Below are 14,574 nucleotides of genomic sequence, written 5' to 3'. Positions count from 1 at the left end.
ATTCCTATGTTTGTTTTCTTCTTTTACTATAAATTCTTCTAAAGGTTCTAACACAACTCTGTCATGTTGGTTTTATTTGTTTTCAGTCATTTGTTTCCCTAAAACGTTTGGCCAAACTATTCTCTGAAGATGAAGTAGACCCTGGAAATGTGGAGACTTTAGAACCCTCTAGCAGTATGTATGTCGTCAGATATGGCGGTACCTCATTTATTTTGTGCACAGGGTATTTAACATCTATTATGGGTTCATTGGATGCTTTATTTTGTTTGTTCCCATATTCCAGGACTTCACAATACAAAAGAACATTAGATGTCCAGAACTAGATATTTATGGGAAGTCAGTTTTCTGTATTTCATGCTCTGCAAGAAGCATACAGTGTGATGCATTTTAACTCCAAATAAATATGTTTTCCTAATTGTGTATTTTTAGAATGCTGTAACTGTAAATGTATGCTAGTTACAGGGTTCCAGTGATTATGTATTAACTTTTGTTTATGCTAACAAGATTTTACTGAACTCTGTATTCAAATACCACAATAAGGCCTCTTTTACACTGCTATCTAAAAACTCAGGGGCCCGGATTCAGAAAGCCCGGCGTAACTTTGTGGGGGCGTAGCGTATCTCAGATACGCTACGCCGCTGTAACTTAGTGAGGCAGGTTCTGTATTCAGAAAGAACCTGCGCCCTAAGTTACGGTGGCATAGCCTATGCGGTCCGGCGTAAGCCCGCATAATACAAATTATCCAGGCAGTGGGTGTGTTGTATGTTAATGAATGGTGACCCCACGTAAATGACGTTTTTTACTAACAGCGCATGCGCCAGCTGTGGACGTATCCCAGTGCGCATGCTCCAAATCACGCCGCAAAGCCTCATTGGTTTCGACGTGAACGTAACTTACGCCCAGCCCCATTCATACCTAACATTGGCTACGCCTCATATAGCAGGAGTAACTTTACGCCGGAAAAAGCCTTACGTAAACGACGTAAAAAATGCGCCAGGCGCACGTACGTTTCTGAATCGGCGTATCTACCTAATTTACATATTCTATGCGTAAATCTACGAAAGCGCCACCTAGCGGCCAGCGTAAATATTCAACTAACATACGACGGCGTAAGAGACTTACGTCAGTCGTATCTTAGCCAAATTTCGGCGTATCTTGCTTTCTGAATACAGAAAGAAGATACGCCGGCGCATCCTACAATTTATTTGGCGTATCAATAGATACGCCAGCGTAAATTCTTTCTGAATCCGGGCCAGGGTTTTTAGGCATACAGCATTTCTTTTTTCTTTACTGATCTAAATGCAGCCCTTTGTTTTTAATGAATCATGGGAATCGTGGGAATAGCACTTATAGTGCCTTGCAAAAGTATTCACCCTCCTTGGCATTTTTCCTGTTTTGTTGCCTCACAACCTGAAATTAACGTGGATTGTTTGAGGATTTGCATCATTTAATTTACAGAACATGCCCACAGCTTTGAAGATGTATTTATATTTTTTTATTGTGAAGCAAACAACAAATGGGACAAAATAACAGAAAAAGTTAATGTGCAGAACTATTCACCCCCCTGAAGTCAATACTTTGTAGAGCCACCTTTTGCATCTATTAGCTCCAAGTCACTTTGGATAAGTCTCTGTGAGCTTGATACATCTTACCACTGGAATTTTTGCCCATTCCTCCTTGCAAAACTGCTCCATCTCCCTTAAGTTGGATGGTTTGCACTTGTGAACAGCAATCTTTAAATCTGGCCACAGATTTTCTATTGGATTGATGTCTGGCTTTGACTAGGCCATTCCAACACATTTACATGTTTCCCCTTAAACCATTGGGGTCATTGTCCTGCTGGAAGGTATCCCTGTATTTAGCACCATCCATCTTTCCCTCAACTCTGACCAGTTTCCCAGTCCCGACTGTTGAAGAACATGGTGTTCTTTGGGTGATGTGATGTGTTGGGTTTGCGCCAGGCTTAGCGTTTTTTTTATGGCCAAAAAGTTCAATTTTAGTCTTTTTGGGAGTCTCTCATATGCCTTTTCACAAACTCAAAACGTGGCATTTTGTTTTTTTGCTGGAATTAATGGCTTTCTTCTGGCCACTCTGCCATAAAGCCCAACTCTATGGAGCGTACAGCTTATTGTCGTCCTATGTACTGATACTCCAGTCTCTGCTGTGGAACTCTGCAGCTCCTCCAGGGTTACCTTAGGTCTCTGTGCTGCCTCTCTGATTTATGCCCTCCTTGCCCAGTCTGTGAGTTTTGGTGTGCGGCCGTCTCTTGGCAGGTTTGCTGTTGTGCCATATTCTTTCCATTTGGTTATGTTAGATTTGATGGTGCTCCTAGGGATCATCAATGATTTTGATTTTTTTATAACCTAACCCTGTACTTCCCAACAACATTGTCCCTTACTTGTTTGGAGAGTTCCTTGGTCTTCATTCCAGTGTTTGCTTAGTGGTGCCTCTTGCTTAGGCCTCGTACACACGAGAGGATTATCCGCTGGAAACGGTCCTCCGGACCGTTCCAGCGGATAAATCCTCTGGCGGATTTTGATCTGATGGTTGTACTAACCATCAGATCGAAATTCGTCCGGAATCCATCCACGGGGACGTGTCGCGCCGTCGCCGCAATGATGACGCGGCGACGTGCGCGACGCTGGAAGATAAAGACTTCCACGCATGCGTCGAATCATTATGACGCATGCGAGGGAGAGGAGCGGACGGATTGATCCGGTGAGTCTGTACAGACCACCGGATCAATCCGCTGGACAGGATTCCAGCGGATAGATTTCTTAGCATGCTAAGAAATTTTTATCCGCTGGAAATCCGTCGGCTGGAATTTTTTCCGCCGATAAATGTCCGCTCGGATGTACACACCACCGGATCTATCCGCTGGAACTGATCCAGGGATAAATCCCAGCGGATAGATCCGGTGGTGTGTACGAGGCCTTAGGTGTTTCAGCCTCTGGGGCCTTTCAAAAACGTGTATATGTAATGACAGATCCTGTGACACTTAGGCCGCATACACACGGTTGGACAAAACCGATGAGAATAGACCGAGGTTCAGTTTCATCGGTCCAAACCGACCGTGTGTATAGCCCATCGGTCTGTTGTCCTTCGGTCCAAAATTTTAAAACATGCTTCAAAATCGAACCGATGGCCCGCTGCCCGATCGGTCCAAATTGATGGTTGGTACAGAAAGCATCGGTTCAAAACCCGCGCATGCTCAGAATCAAGTCGACGCATGCATGGAAGCATTGAACTTTTTTTCGTTTTTTGGAACGATGGTGTGTACGCACATCAGACCATCAGGCCACTTCAGCGGTGAACCAATGGAAATGGCCTGTCGGACCATTCTCATCGGTTTGGAACGATTGTGTGTACGCGGCCTTAGAATGCACACAGGTGGACATCATTTCACTAATTATGTGAATTCTAAAGGTAATTGGTTGCATCAGAGCTTTTTATGGGCTTCATAACAAAGGGGGAGGGGGGGGGGGATACATACGCGCATGCCAATTATCAGTTTTTTTATTTCTGAAAAATAGTTGTATGTATATATTTTTCTAATTTTACTTCACTAACTTTGACTATTGTGTTCTGATTCATCACATATAGTTCAGATTAAAAAAAAACATTGAACTAAAGGCTGTAATGTAACAAAATAGGTAGAAAACCGGGGGGGGGGGGGATACTTTTGCAAGGCACTGTATACTGTATGTGTATCCTTTTACCAGTAAAATATCCATGAACTGGTGGATCTGTAATTCTAAAGCTAAAAACTGTAAAAATGGATATGGTATTGGTGTTTTGCATGTCATTTAAAAATTATTTTAGCAGGTGTGCTTTTGCTTTTCAGAGAATGACATTGTGGTACAAGATGGCACGTTTACATGGTCTGCAACAGATGAGCCATGCCTTAGAAAGTAAGATAGTTTGCATTGCAAATTAAAGAACTATACAATGTAGAGTTGTGTAGGTAGATTCACAAAGAGTTAGGCCGGCTTATCAGTAGATAAGCCGACCTAACTCTGAATCTACGCCGGCGTTTGTTTAAGCGTATGCTCAAACAGAGATACACTTAAACAAAGCTAAGATAGGCCGGCTTGCGCCGTTCTATCATAGCTTGCAATTTTTTGGATGGCTACTAGGTGGCGCTTCCATTGTGGCCGGCGTAGATTATGTAAATGAGGGGATACGCCGATTCACGAACGTACGCCAGGCCTACGCTGTCGAATTACGTTGTTTCCGTAAGGCCTTAGGCGGCCTAAAGTTAGAGCTATGCTCTAGTGGACTAGTAATGTTAAAGTATGGCCGCCGTTCCTGCCGCAAGGTTCGAAATGTTTGCGTCGTTTGCGTAAGTCGTCCGCGAATCGGGAGTTACGTTGTTTACATCCGCGTCTAAATCAATAGGCCCGTACGGCGTACTTAGCCGCAATGCGCACTGGGAAATGTAGTCGCCCGGCGCATGTGCAGTGTCAAAAAACTTCAAAAAACGTGAGGTCAAGCCTCATTTCCATACAAAACGCCCCCCTCCAAGTAATTTGAATTAGGTGCCCTTACGCCCGCTTTTTGAGGCTACACCGCCGTAGATTAGCAAGTAAGTGGTTTGAAAATCACTACTAGCCTAACTAATTTACGGCGGTGTAGCCTAAACAGGCTAGGCTAGGCCGTCCTAAAGTTACACCAATGTATGTGAATCTACCTATATGTGTGTAATAACACTGATTTTACTTGCCCTGGTATTAGCCTCCTGCAATATGTAAAGCTGTGATTGAATAGTGAAGTATTAGCAGTTCACAGGTGAGGTCATACCTTTGCTTTTACTTCCAATAATCTGAAAGTGAGCAGAATAAATTCAGAGAACAACGTACGTGTGTGTTTGTGTTTTTGTGTGATTGCAAATTTTACATAAGCTGTTGCGCTCTATAAACAGGCTTTTTACAGCAAAGGAGACAAAGAAAAACGTGAAAAGGACTGATAATCTTCACCTAATAGCTAGATAGAAAACTACATAGTATTCATATACAATGTGTGTGTGTGTGTGTGTATATATATATATATATATATATATATATATATAATATATAAAATAAAAAATATAAGTGCAGTGCTATTATTCTATCATGTGAAATATCCAGTGAGATCAAATTATATTCAAATAAATCAATATATATAATAATGTGTTCAATTAAAGTTCATATACTGAAACTTTTCTGCGTTGAATTATTGTGACGTCTCAATTCATATATCATCCACCACTGTGCAAATCGTGTCTTCAGCAGATAATGTGCACACCTTCACCAGCCGTTATACCTGCTCACCTCATACATGAGTCAGAAAGACTCAGAAATAATTCCTTTCTTTCTTTCAGCTATGGTCTCATCTCTTCCACTTCCAAACAGCTACTCTGTATCCACTTTCCAATTAGTAACCTCCCAGGGAGAATCACAAGAAAGATGTCTCTTATATGCTCCTGCTGCTTTTCTCCTTACTCCACACCAGCGATATTACTCGGTATTCCAGATAGGATATGGCTCCACATTCATGCAACAATAAATAGAGGAAACATAGTGCTCTCCATTTGCAACATTTATTAAAGTGCCCCAATTAAAAAACACTTACAAGATATTCAGTTAAAACCAGCTCTGTATAGTCTTGCTCACCACTGTGGCTGCGTGACCTTGAGGGATCGGCTCTTTCCCTCTACACGTGTATCGCCCTCTAATTGGGCTTTCTGAATAGAAGCATCTATTAAGAAAGCCCAATCAGCGGGCGATACGTGTCTAGAGGGGAAGACCCAAGACCGTGAGGTCACTCAGCCACAGTGGTGAGCGGGACTATACAGAGCTGGTTTTAACTGAATATCTTGTGTTTTTTAATTGGGGGAACTTTAATACATTTTGCAAACGGAGAGCACTATGTATCCTCTATTTATTGTTGCATGAATGTGGAGCCATATCCTATCTGGAATACCGAGTAATATCACTGGTGTGGGGGAATGAGAAATGCAGTGGTAGCATATAAGAGAGATCTTTCTTGTGATCCCCCTGGGAGGCTACTGATTGGAAAGTGGATACAGAGTAGCTGGTTGGTAGTGGAAGAGATGAGACCATAGCTAAAAGAAAGAAAGGAATTTTTTCTGAGTCTTTCTGACTCATGTATGAGGTGAGCAGGTATAACGGCTGGTGAAGGTATGCACATTATCTGCTGAAAACACGATTTGCACAGTGGTGAATGATATATGAATTGAGAAAGGAAAAGGGATGGAGAGAGACACAACTCTCACAATTAGTGGGATTTTATTGGGAGACACCGATTCTGTTATAAGGTGAGCACACTACAGTAGACAAGATTGATAGAAAAATATATCAATTTATTAATAACATTATTGAAATGTATTTATAGGTTTACATAGACCACAATGAAATTAGAAACAAGATACTTGATTGTGCAGATAGCCAACATGTTTCACACAGTTGTGCTTCATCAAGGCCTTGCACCCATTTTTAGTTTCATATGGTCTGTACAGGACATATGTCATTAGTATCAAACAATAATTTAAGAAATAACAGTAATACATAAACAATTTTTTATATTGCATAGTGTTGAATATATATTAGCAGTAAGAACTACTACGTGCTCACCTAGTCTAATAAAAATTTGATGAATCACACGCAGCCTAGCAACTGCGCAGACACCGATAGGACACACACTGTGACAATCCAGGTGGTGGTCAGGTCCACTGGGTAGGTACGTGGGGATGTTAGATCGTTGTAGTCGACCAATCAAAAGGTCATGAGTATCTATAAATTCAGAATAAGTAATAATGGTAATCTAATAATAATGATAATAATAATAAACTATTCTTATTAAATTAAACTGACAAATTTTGACCTGATAATGACTTATAGTTGGATGGTTATGATATAGGTATAATTTTGTAGATATATTTAAATGTATTGATGCCACAGTCTGCAGGTATTCCTATGGAGCAATGGGGTAATAATAAATTAAATTATTAATACTAGAGCCAGACAATAGATAAATGCATATAAAGCTATGTGAGGGCTGACAAGGAAATTGGGGAAGGGGAGACAGGGAGGGAGGGATGAATTAATTCGCATTGTGCTTATCCATGATTATATCAAGGTAAAGCCTGAGTGGTAATTGGTATATATTTACTAGTCTGGCCAGTATGCAGTAAATATATTGTATTGGGTTAAACTGATGACTAGTGATAACATGTAAGATAGCAAAAGGTAAACTTTAACAACTAGCTGGTACAGGTTGGTTGGGGGGGGGGGGGGGTGGGAGAGAGCCCTTTTTTCAGATAACATCGCCTCGATATACCTCCGCCACATTTTGCTTTGGCGGAGGTATATCGATGACGTGTTGGTCCTCTGGACTGGTACAGCTAATGAACTCTTAGGCCCCGTACACACGAGAGGATCGATCCGCTGGAATTGATCCGCGGACCGGTTTCAGCGGATAGATCCCCTGGTGTGTACGATCCAGCGGATATTTTTCCTCAGATTTTTTTCCCCGGGGATGGATTTCCAGCGGATCAAAATTTCTTTACATGCTAAGAAATCGATCCGCTGGAATCCAGTCCAACGGATTGATCCGCTGGTCTGTACAGACTCACCGGATCAATCCGTCCGAATCCATCCCCCGCATGCGTCGTAATGATTCGACGCATGCGTGGAAGTCCTTATATCACAGCGTCGCGCACATCGCCGCGTCATCATCGCGGCGACGGCGTGATGCGTCACCGCGAACGAAATTCCGCGGGGATTTTGATCTCATGGTTAGTACAACCATGAGATCAAAATCCGCCAGAGGATTTATCCGCGGAAACGGACCTCAGGACCGTTTCCGCGGATAAATCCTCTCGTGTGTACTAGGCCTTGGAATTCATGTTATTCCTGTCTGTCAATGAATTCAACTTAAACTTCACTGTTCAATCAGATACTAGAAGCATTCCGTTTCTATATCTACATGTATTTCTTAATGACAATTGAACGATATATAGCAGTCTATACTGGGAAAAAAAATGGCCGGAAATACAATTCTTCATTATTCAAGTTCTCATCCTCGCTCCCTGGTACATAGCATTCCTTTTAGTCAATATTTAAGGCTACGCCGCAATTGCGCAAGGGAGGAGGACTTTGAACTTGAAGCTAAGGCCCTTTATTTACGCCTTATCTCTAGGGGTACAGTAAAAAGGTTCTGAAAAAAGCTTATGGGAGAGCGAAACACAATACACGTGAGGCATTGATTTTTAAATCGAAAACTCGTGAATCTAACCCCACCACTGAATTCATTACGACATTCAGTGCCCATCAGAATGTGTTTCGCCAATTAATTGGTAACAATTGCCATTTTCGTTCTGAAGATCCCAATATCTCCAAATATGTGGCAGATAGACCTGAGATTGTCTATAGAAGATCTCGATCAATTAGGGACGGCCTCATACATAGTCATTTTTCTCCTGAGGCCCGCCCCTAGGAGCAACAGGTGGAAATGGGACATTTAGATGTGGCAAATGTGATCAATGCCCCTGGATAAAAGAAGGCACAGGATGCCTCTTACCATGAGATGGTCCAAGATGTATGCAGACTGTAGCACAATCGGGATTGTATATTTAGCCACATGTTTATGTGGCGCATTTTATATTGAAAAAGACTAAGCGCCCATTTGCTAAAGGAATACAAGATCACCTGTATTACTTGGATGCAGGATTATTATACTCCCCGATCTGTAAACATATTGGACTTGATCACAGTTTTGACCCAAACAGCAGAAGTTGCTGCATGTGCAACAGTGGGCAGTAACACACAAATGCCTAGGTTACAGGAGTCAGGAAGAATTAGCTGCTGGGGCATCTAATGCCGCATACACACGGTCGTTTTTCAGCATGAAAAAAAAAACAAAATTTTTAAAAATGTCATATAAAATGATCGTGTGTGGGCTTCACATCATTTTTCGGCTTCTGAAATGTAGTTTTTCGGGTTGTAAAAAATTATCGTGTGTGGGCTAAAACCACGTTTTAAACCCGCACATGCCCAGAAGCGAGTTATGAGATGGGAGCGCTCGTTCTGGTAAAACTACCATTCATAATGGAGTAAGCACATTCATCACGCTGTAACAGACAAAAAAGCGCGAATCGTCTTTTACTAACAAGGAATCAGCTAAAAGCAGCCCAAAGGCGAATAGAACTTCCCCTTTAGAGTGCCGTCGTACGTGTTGTACGTCACCGCACTTTGTTCATCATTTTTCAAAAACGATGGTGTGTGGGCAACATCGTTTTTAATGATGAAGTTGGAAAAACTTCGCTTTTTGGACATGCTGAAAAACGTTTTTTTTTTCATGCCGAAAAACGACCATGTGTATGCGGCATCAGACATATAAAAAATTAGCTCACCAGGCTCCACTTTTTACTAAAATATCACTTGTGCAGACTGATCTAAACATGCATAATAATATTATAAAATGTATTAACTGCATAGGGTTACGAGAGAACAATATTGTTCCCAATTGTGGTCCTTCAAAATTGGTGTTCCCTTTCTTCATATAAAAATCATAATGCAATGTTTTATTCTGTTTCAGCATCAATTTATCTGTCCAGAAAGGTTCATTGGTTGCTGTTGTTGGTCAAGTTGGCTGTGGAAAGACTTCACTTCTCTCTGCATTACTTGGTGAAATGGAAAAAGTGGATGGTACCATTGCCCTAAAGGTTTGTATAAACTTGGCTGTTCTAATTTTTTCGATTTCATTAATATTTCATGAAACCAAAATATTCGGATTGGTGTGAAATATACAAGAATGAAGGTGATACATTTATGTTATGGCTATCTTTATTGATGTATTCAAGGTACACATGTAAGTAGATAGATTAAACACAATTTCAATCTTGAGGTTGGAGAAGCTATAGACGTTTATGGAGACTGACTGCACAGACTTGGCCAGTTAAAAAATTATGTTATGGTGGGATGTAAGTGTTGCAGCAGGTCACCACCTGGCCATACAGATAAATATACATCTGGAGCAGGGGATGATGGGTTATGTTAGATTGAGGTAAGCAGACAGAAAAGGGGGTTCAATGTTTAAAGGGGTTATAAAGGTTAGGTTTTGTTTTTCTAAATAGGTTCCTTTAAGCTAGTGCATTGTTGGTTCACTTACCGTTTCCTTAGATTTCCCTTCTAAATGTTTTTTTCTTGGTTTTCTTTGTATGAATTTCTCACTTCCTGTTCCTCCTCAGTAAGCTGGCTGACTAACCCCCATGGATGATGGGAGCAAGCTTACTGAGGAGGAACAGGATGTGAGAAATTCAGACAAAGAAAAAAAACATTTAGAAAGGGAAATCGAGGGGGATCATCGGCTCGCTGATGAGGACGTGACGCGCGCGCACGTGTAGGTGGGAGGTGCCGGAGTACTCCATGGCGTGCGGTAGCGGGAGAGGAGAGTGGAGAGCCGACGGATCCAGCTGCGGACCGGTGGATGCCAGCACGAGAGGCTGACACCCCCGGCGACCAAGTCGGAGACTCACCCCCGCCCTGCATGGCTCAATGAAAAAAAAAAACCATAAACAAACGGGACCCAGAGGGATACCACGTGACTGGAAGAGGCTATGCGATTGGTCAGCACTACGCCGGGAGCAGCTGGGGAACGGAGGAAGCGGTGCTACGATAGAGGATGATGCAGGAAGGAAAACGGAGCCCCAGCAGCACTGGCAGCGGCAGCAACAGGTCGTCAAGGAGGTCCTGAGGTTGGGTGAGACGCTCAGTAGAGCCGAGCAGGGTCGGGTGCCATCCCGCACCCCCCCCCCCTCCTCCCTGGGCCCCCCCCCCAATCCCCCCGGTACTGTGTTTATTATGCTGGGACTCTCTACAGGTGCCACAGCCCAGGAGACAAAGGAAAATTGGATTAGATGGTGTTAGTACTATATGTGCAATGAGCTAATGCTGTACATATAGGAAAAAGGACTGAGTTATAATCTTGGTGCACTGAGATAACAGGACTATTACCATTATTATCAAAGTACTGCCATCTATGATTACCAAAGCAAGAGGTTGAATGTGCATGGGTGATTTTTCCTTTTTAAATAAGCATTAAGCTGATAAGTGTTTCTAAAGAGTAAGAGACTTAAGTTGCCTGCAGTCTAGGAAAGAGACTTGTGACAGAGGTCCTATTAGATGCGGAGCAGATTTTGATACATGTTTCTTTTCTTTATTTTTTCTCTCTTTTTTTTTCCTTCTGTTACCGGTGTCTTTTTCCTTCCTGGTCCCCCTGCGTGTATCTCGGCAGTGGGGTAAGCATACCTAGCAGCCAGTAACTTGAGGGACAGTCAGACCAGGGAAGATATACTGGTCTGAGCCCTATTTTCTGCATACGTACAAAAAGCCTGTATATAAATCAATTTGTGAAGGAGCAGGACCCCCCTTATATGTAAAAGGGCCGTATTGATTAGATGACGCGGACAGACAGGATAACTAGTCCGGTAATCTAACCATAGGCTGGAGGTAATAGCACATCAAGAAACGCTGAATAGAGCTTAACCACCAGGTGCCTAAAGAAGGTTCCAGCATCCTGCCAGATAACATTCAGAATTTTCTGCAGTGTAGGTAAAGAGTCGCAAAAACCTTCACCCTAACCATAGACATGTATTTAAAATCTTACTAGAAGCTTGGGAAATCCAACCTGAAGAAAGGCCCCTATAGGTTAGGAGGGCAAGCCAGAGAAAATACCGCAGCCCAAATACTAAAATCATATGGAAGACAGCTCTGATACAAGAAGATAAAACAACAGTTGGTCTGTCCATTGTAATAATTAAGCTGGGTTGGGGACGGGGAGTGGACGGGAGTCAATAGGGGGACGGAGAGGAGGTGCCCCTACTCCGGGTCCTTTATTTATCTTCCTTATTCTCCGTCTGGTCCCCCCTTCTTCCTGTGTACTATACTGGGAACTCCTTCCCTGTGTGTCCTTCCCTCTCTGGTGCTCCTGGCCATATCCTTTGTTTTGCTGGAGCCCGTTCCCCCTTTGCGCCTCTTTTTTTTTTTATTTTTTTTTTTTTTTCTTCCCCTTAAGGGGAGGGGAGAGAGTAGCAAGAGGGGAATAGATATCCCCATAAAGAAGAGCTAAGGCAAGGCTGAGGGAGAGAGAAAAGAGAAAAAAGAAAAGAATCAATAGTAGACTGGAAAAAATCCGCATTCAAACTGGGGAAGAGAATCAGACCCTCCAATAGAATGAATAGGTCAACGAGAGGTGTCACCTTAAAACCCACTAAGAATAACTCGGGGAATAGCTCTATACAGCAATACATGACCCAAGAGGGGAGCCTTAAAAGTCCGGGTCTCGCAAAAAAGACTGAAAAAAGAAAGAATGAATCAAAAAAGGGAGCGAATAGCGCGGAGAGCTCTAAAAGTGAAACTACAATAGAAAGCGAGCAAGATCACAATAACACGGAAGTGTTGGTCCCCGACTTACAGGACTCACAGCCTCCCACAAAGGCAGAAATGAATGCTATGCTATTAAGGATGGAAAATGTCATAAAGACAGAGATCAATAAGGTGAGAGTGGACCTCGGAGGTCTCAGAGAAAGGGTAGTAGAGACAGAGAGGAGATTAGAGGAACAGGATCAAGAAATAAACACCCTGAAAGGGCAGGTTAGGGCCCTGACCGAGAGCCAGAGAGTAGCGGCTTACAGGATAGAGGACCAGGAGAATCGCAACAGGCGACAGAACCTTAGAGTCAGAGCGATAGTGGAGGAAAAGGAGGAAGACCTTATGGAGATCATGAACACAATTTTTTGCCCTTTACTTGAGAGACCAGCAGAAATGAAGCCCCTCAAAATTGAAAGAGTGCATCGAGTGGGAAGTCCCCAGATGATAGATAGATACGGGCCAAGAGATGTTGTTGTCCGGTTCAAGAATTTTGTTGATAAAGCAGAAATCTGGAGAAGACTTAGGGGGAAACCCCCCCTGAGATATAGAGAGACTGACTTACAAATATTCTCTGACCTATCTAAGGAAACGCTGGCAAGGAGAAGACATTTGAAACCACTCTTAGAGCTGATGCGGGCACAAAATATAAAGTACCAATGGGGCTTCCCGGCATGCCTTATAGGCATTAAGGGAGGTAAAACGGCTCGACTAAGATTTCCAGAAGAACTGAATGATTTCTGCTCTAAAATGCAGCTAGAACCCCCCGACTTATCGGCTTGGGTGGATTAGTGGGGCTCTGAATTACCTGGATTTCCGGGATCATGGACCGGGGGGGGGGGAGGGAGAGGGGGGGAGTCAAGGGAGTACCCGAGCACCACCACAATTAGAGGAGTTGAGGGTGAAGGCGAGGAATTGCCCTTCCAAGGCTCATAGGCCAAGAATAGGCCTGGGGGGAGGAGGGAGGGAGGGGGGATGGGACGGGGAGGAGGGAGGGAGGGGGGATGGGATGGAGGAGGGAGGGGGAGGGAATGGGGGGGGGCGGGGGGGTAGGGGGAGGCAGGGAGACCATCTGACCGACTCCATAAAAAAATTATCCCAAACGCTTAAAAAAACAAAAACAAAAAAAAAAAAAGTTATATGACAGATGTCAAGTTTCTCTCATATAACGTAAAAGGGCTAAATTCTCATATTAAGAGACATAAAATTCTCTGTGAATTAACACAGTATAAAACTGATATCGCCTACCTTCAAGAGACCCATATTACCTTGGAGTCCAATATAAAGCTCTATTCATCAGAATACCCGATATGGTATTACGGGGATACAATCTCATCGCGATCCCGCGGGGTCGCTATTGGATTTGCTCGTAGAATCCGGTTCACATTGGTGGATAGACAAACAGACCCGGAAGGGAGGTTCCTGTTCTTGAAAATAAAACTAGGAGGAGAGGTTTATACCCTGGCTAATGTGTACGCCCCCAATGTGAACTCGGTTAAATATATTAGAAAAATCATGAGAAAATTAAAAGAATTTGAAGAGGGCCATGTAGTCTTGATGGGAGATTTCAATTTCTGCATGAGCCCAAGCCTCGATAGTACGTCCTGTGTACAGGGGACAAATCGTGAGCAACTAAAGATATTGATAAAACAAATGACACAAAATCAATTGGTGGATGTATGGCGGATCCTCAATCCGAGGGCCCGCGATTACACGTTTTTTTCACCGGTGCATGGGACGTACTCGAGGATCGACTACGTCCTCATCGACCACAGACTTCTGGAGAGTGTGATAGAAGCAAGGTGTGAGATCATGACGTTATCTGACCACGCCCCTATAACCTTAAAAATAAAAACTTCTATACAAAAAGACATACCACCAGAATGGAGATTGGATGAGAGTCTGTTGGGGGATGAGGAGGTAGTGGAGAGGATACAGAAAGAATTGGAACGTTACTTTCAGGAGAACGATAAGGAGGGGATTTCAAGAGCATCCCTCTGGGATGCCCATAAAGCATATATAAGAGGAATTTTTATTGTAGAAGGGGCAAGGAAAAATAAAATAAGAACAAGTAAATTAAAAACATTAAGGGAGGAGATATATCGGCTGGAACAGGAACATAAATCACAGGGGCAAAAGAGGGAAA

At 42.9% G+C, this 14,574-nt stretch overlaps 1 protein-coding gene across 2 annotated transcripts in view; it reads left to right on the top strand.

Moving 5' to 3' along the window:
• Positions 1–14,574, top strand: part of LOC120943546 (multidrug resistance-associated protein 1-like) — a 264,397-nt gene that overhangs the window by 155,673 nt on the left and 94,150 nt on the right. For both annotated transcript variants that reach the window (XM_040356912.1, XM_040356911.1), the window contains exons 15-17: positions 87–174; positions 3,845–3,911; positions 9,598–9,724. In XM_040356912.1, the coding sequence (XP_040212846.1) occupies positions 87–174; positions 3,845–3,911; positions 9,598–9,724 (282 nt within the window). The remainder of the gene's footprint in view (positions 1–86; positions 175–3,844; positions 3,912–9,597; positions 9,725–14,574) is intronic.

This window comes from Rana temporaria, chromosome 6 (genome assembly GCF_905171775.1).
Source record: "Rana temporaria chromosome 6, aRanTem1.1, whole genome shotgun sequence".
NCBI lineage: Eukaryota > Metazoa > Chordata > Amphibia > Anura > Ranidae > Rana > Rana temporaria.
This window is presented reverse-complemented; position numbering and strand designations above follow the sequence as displayed.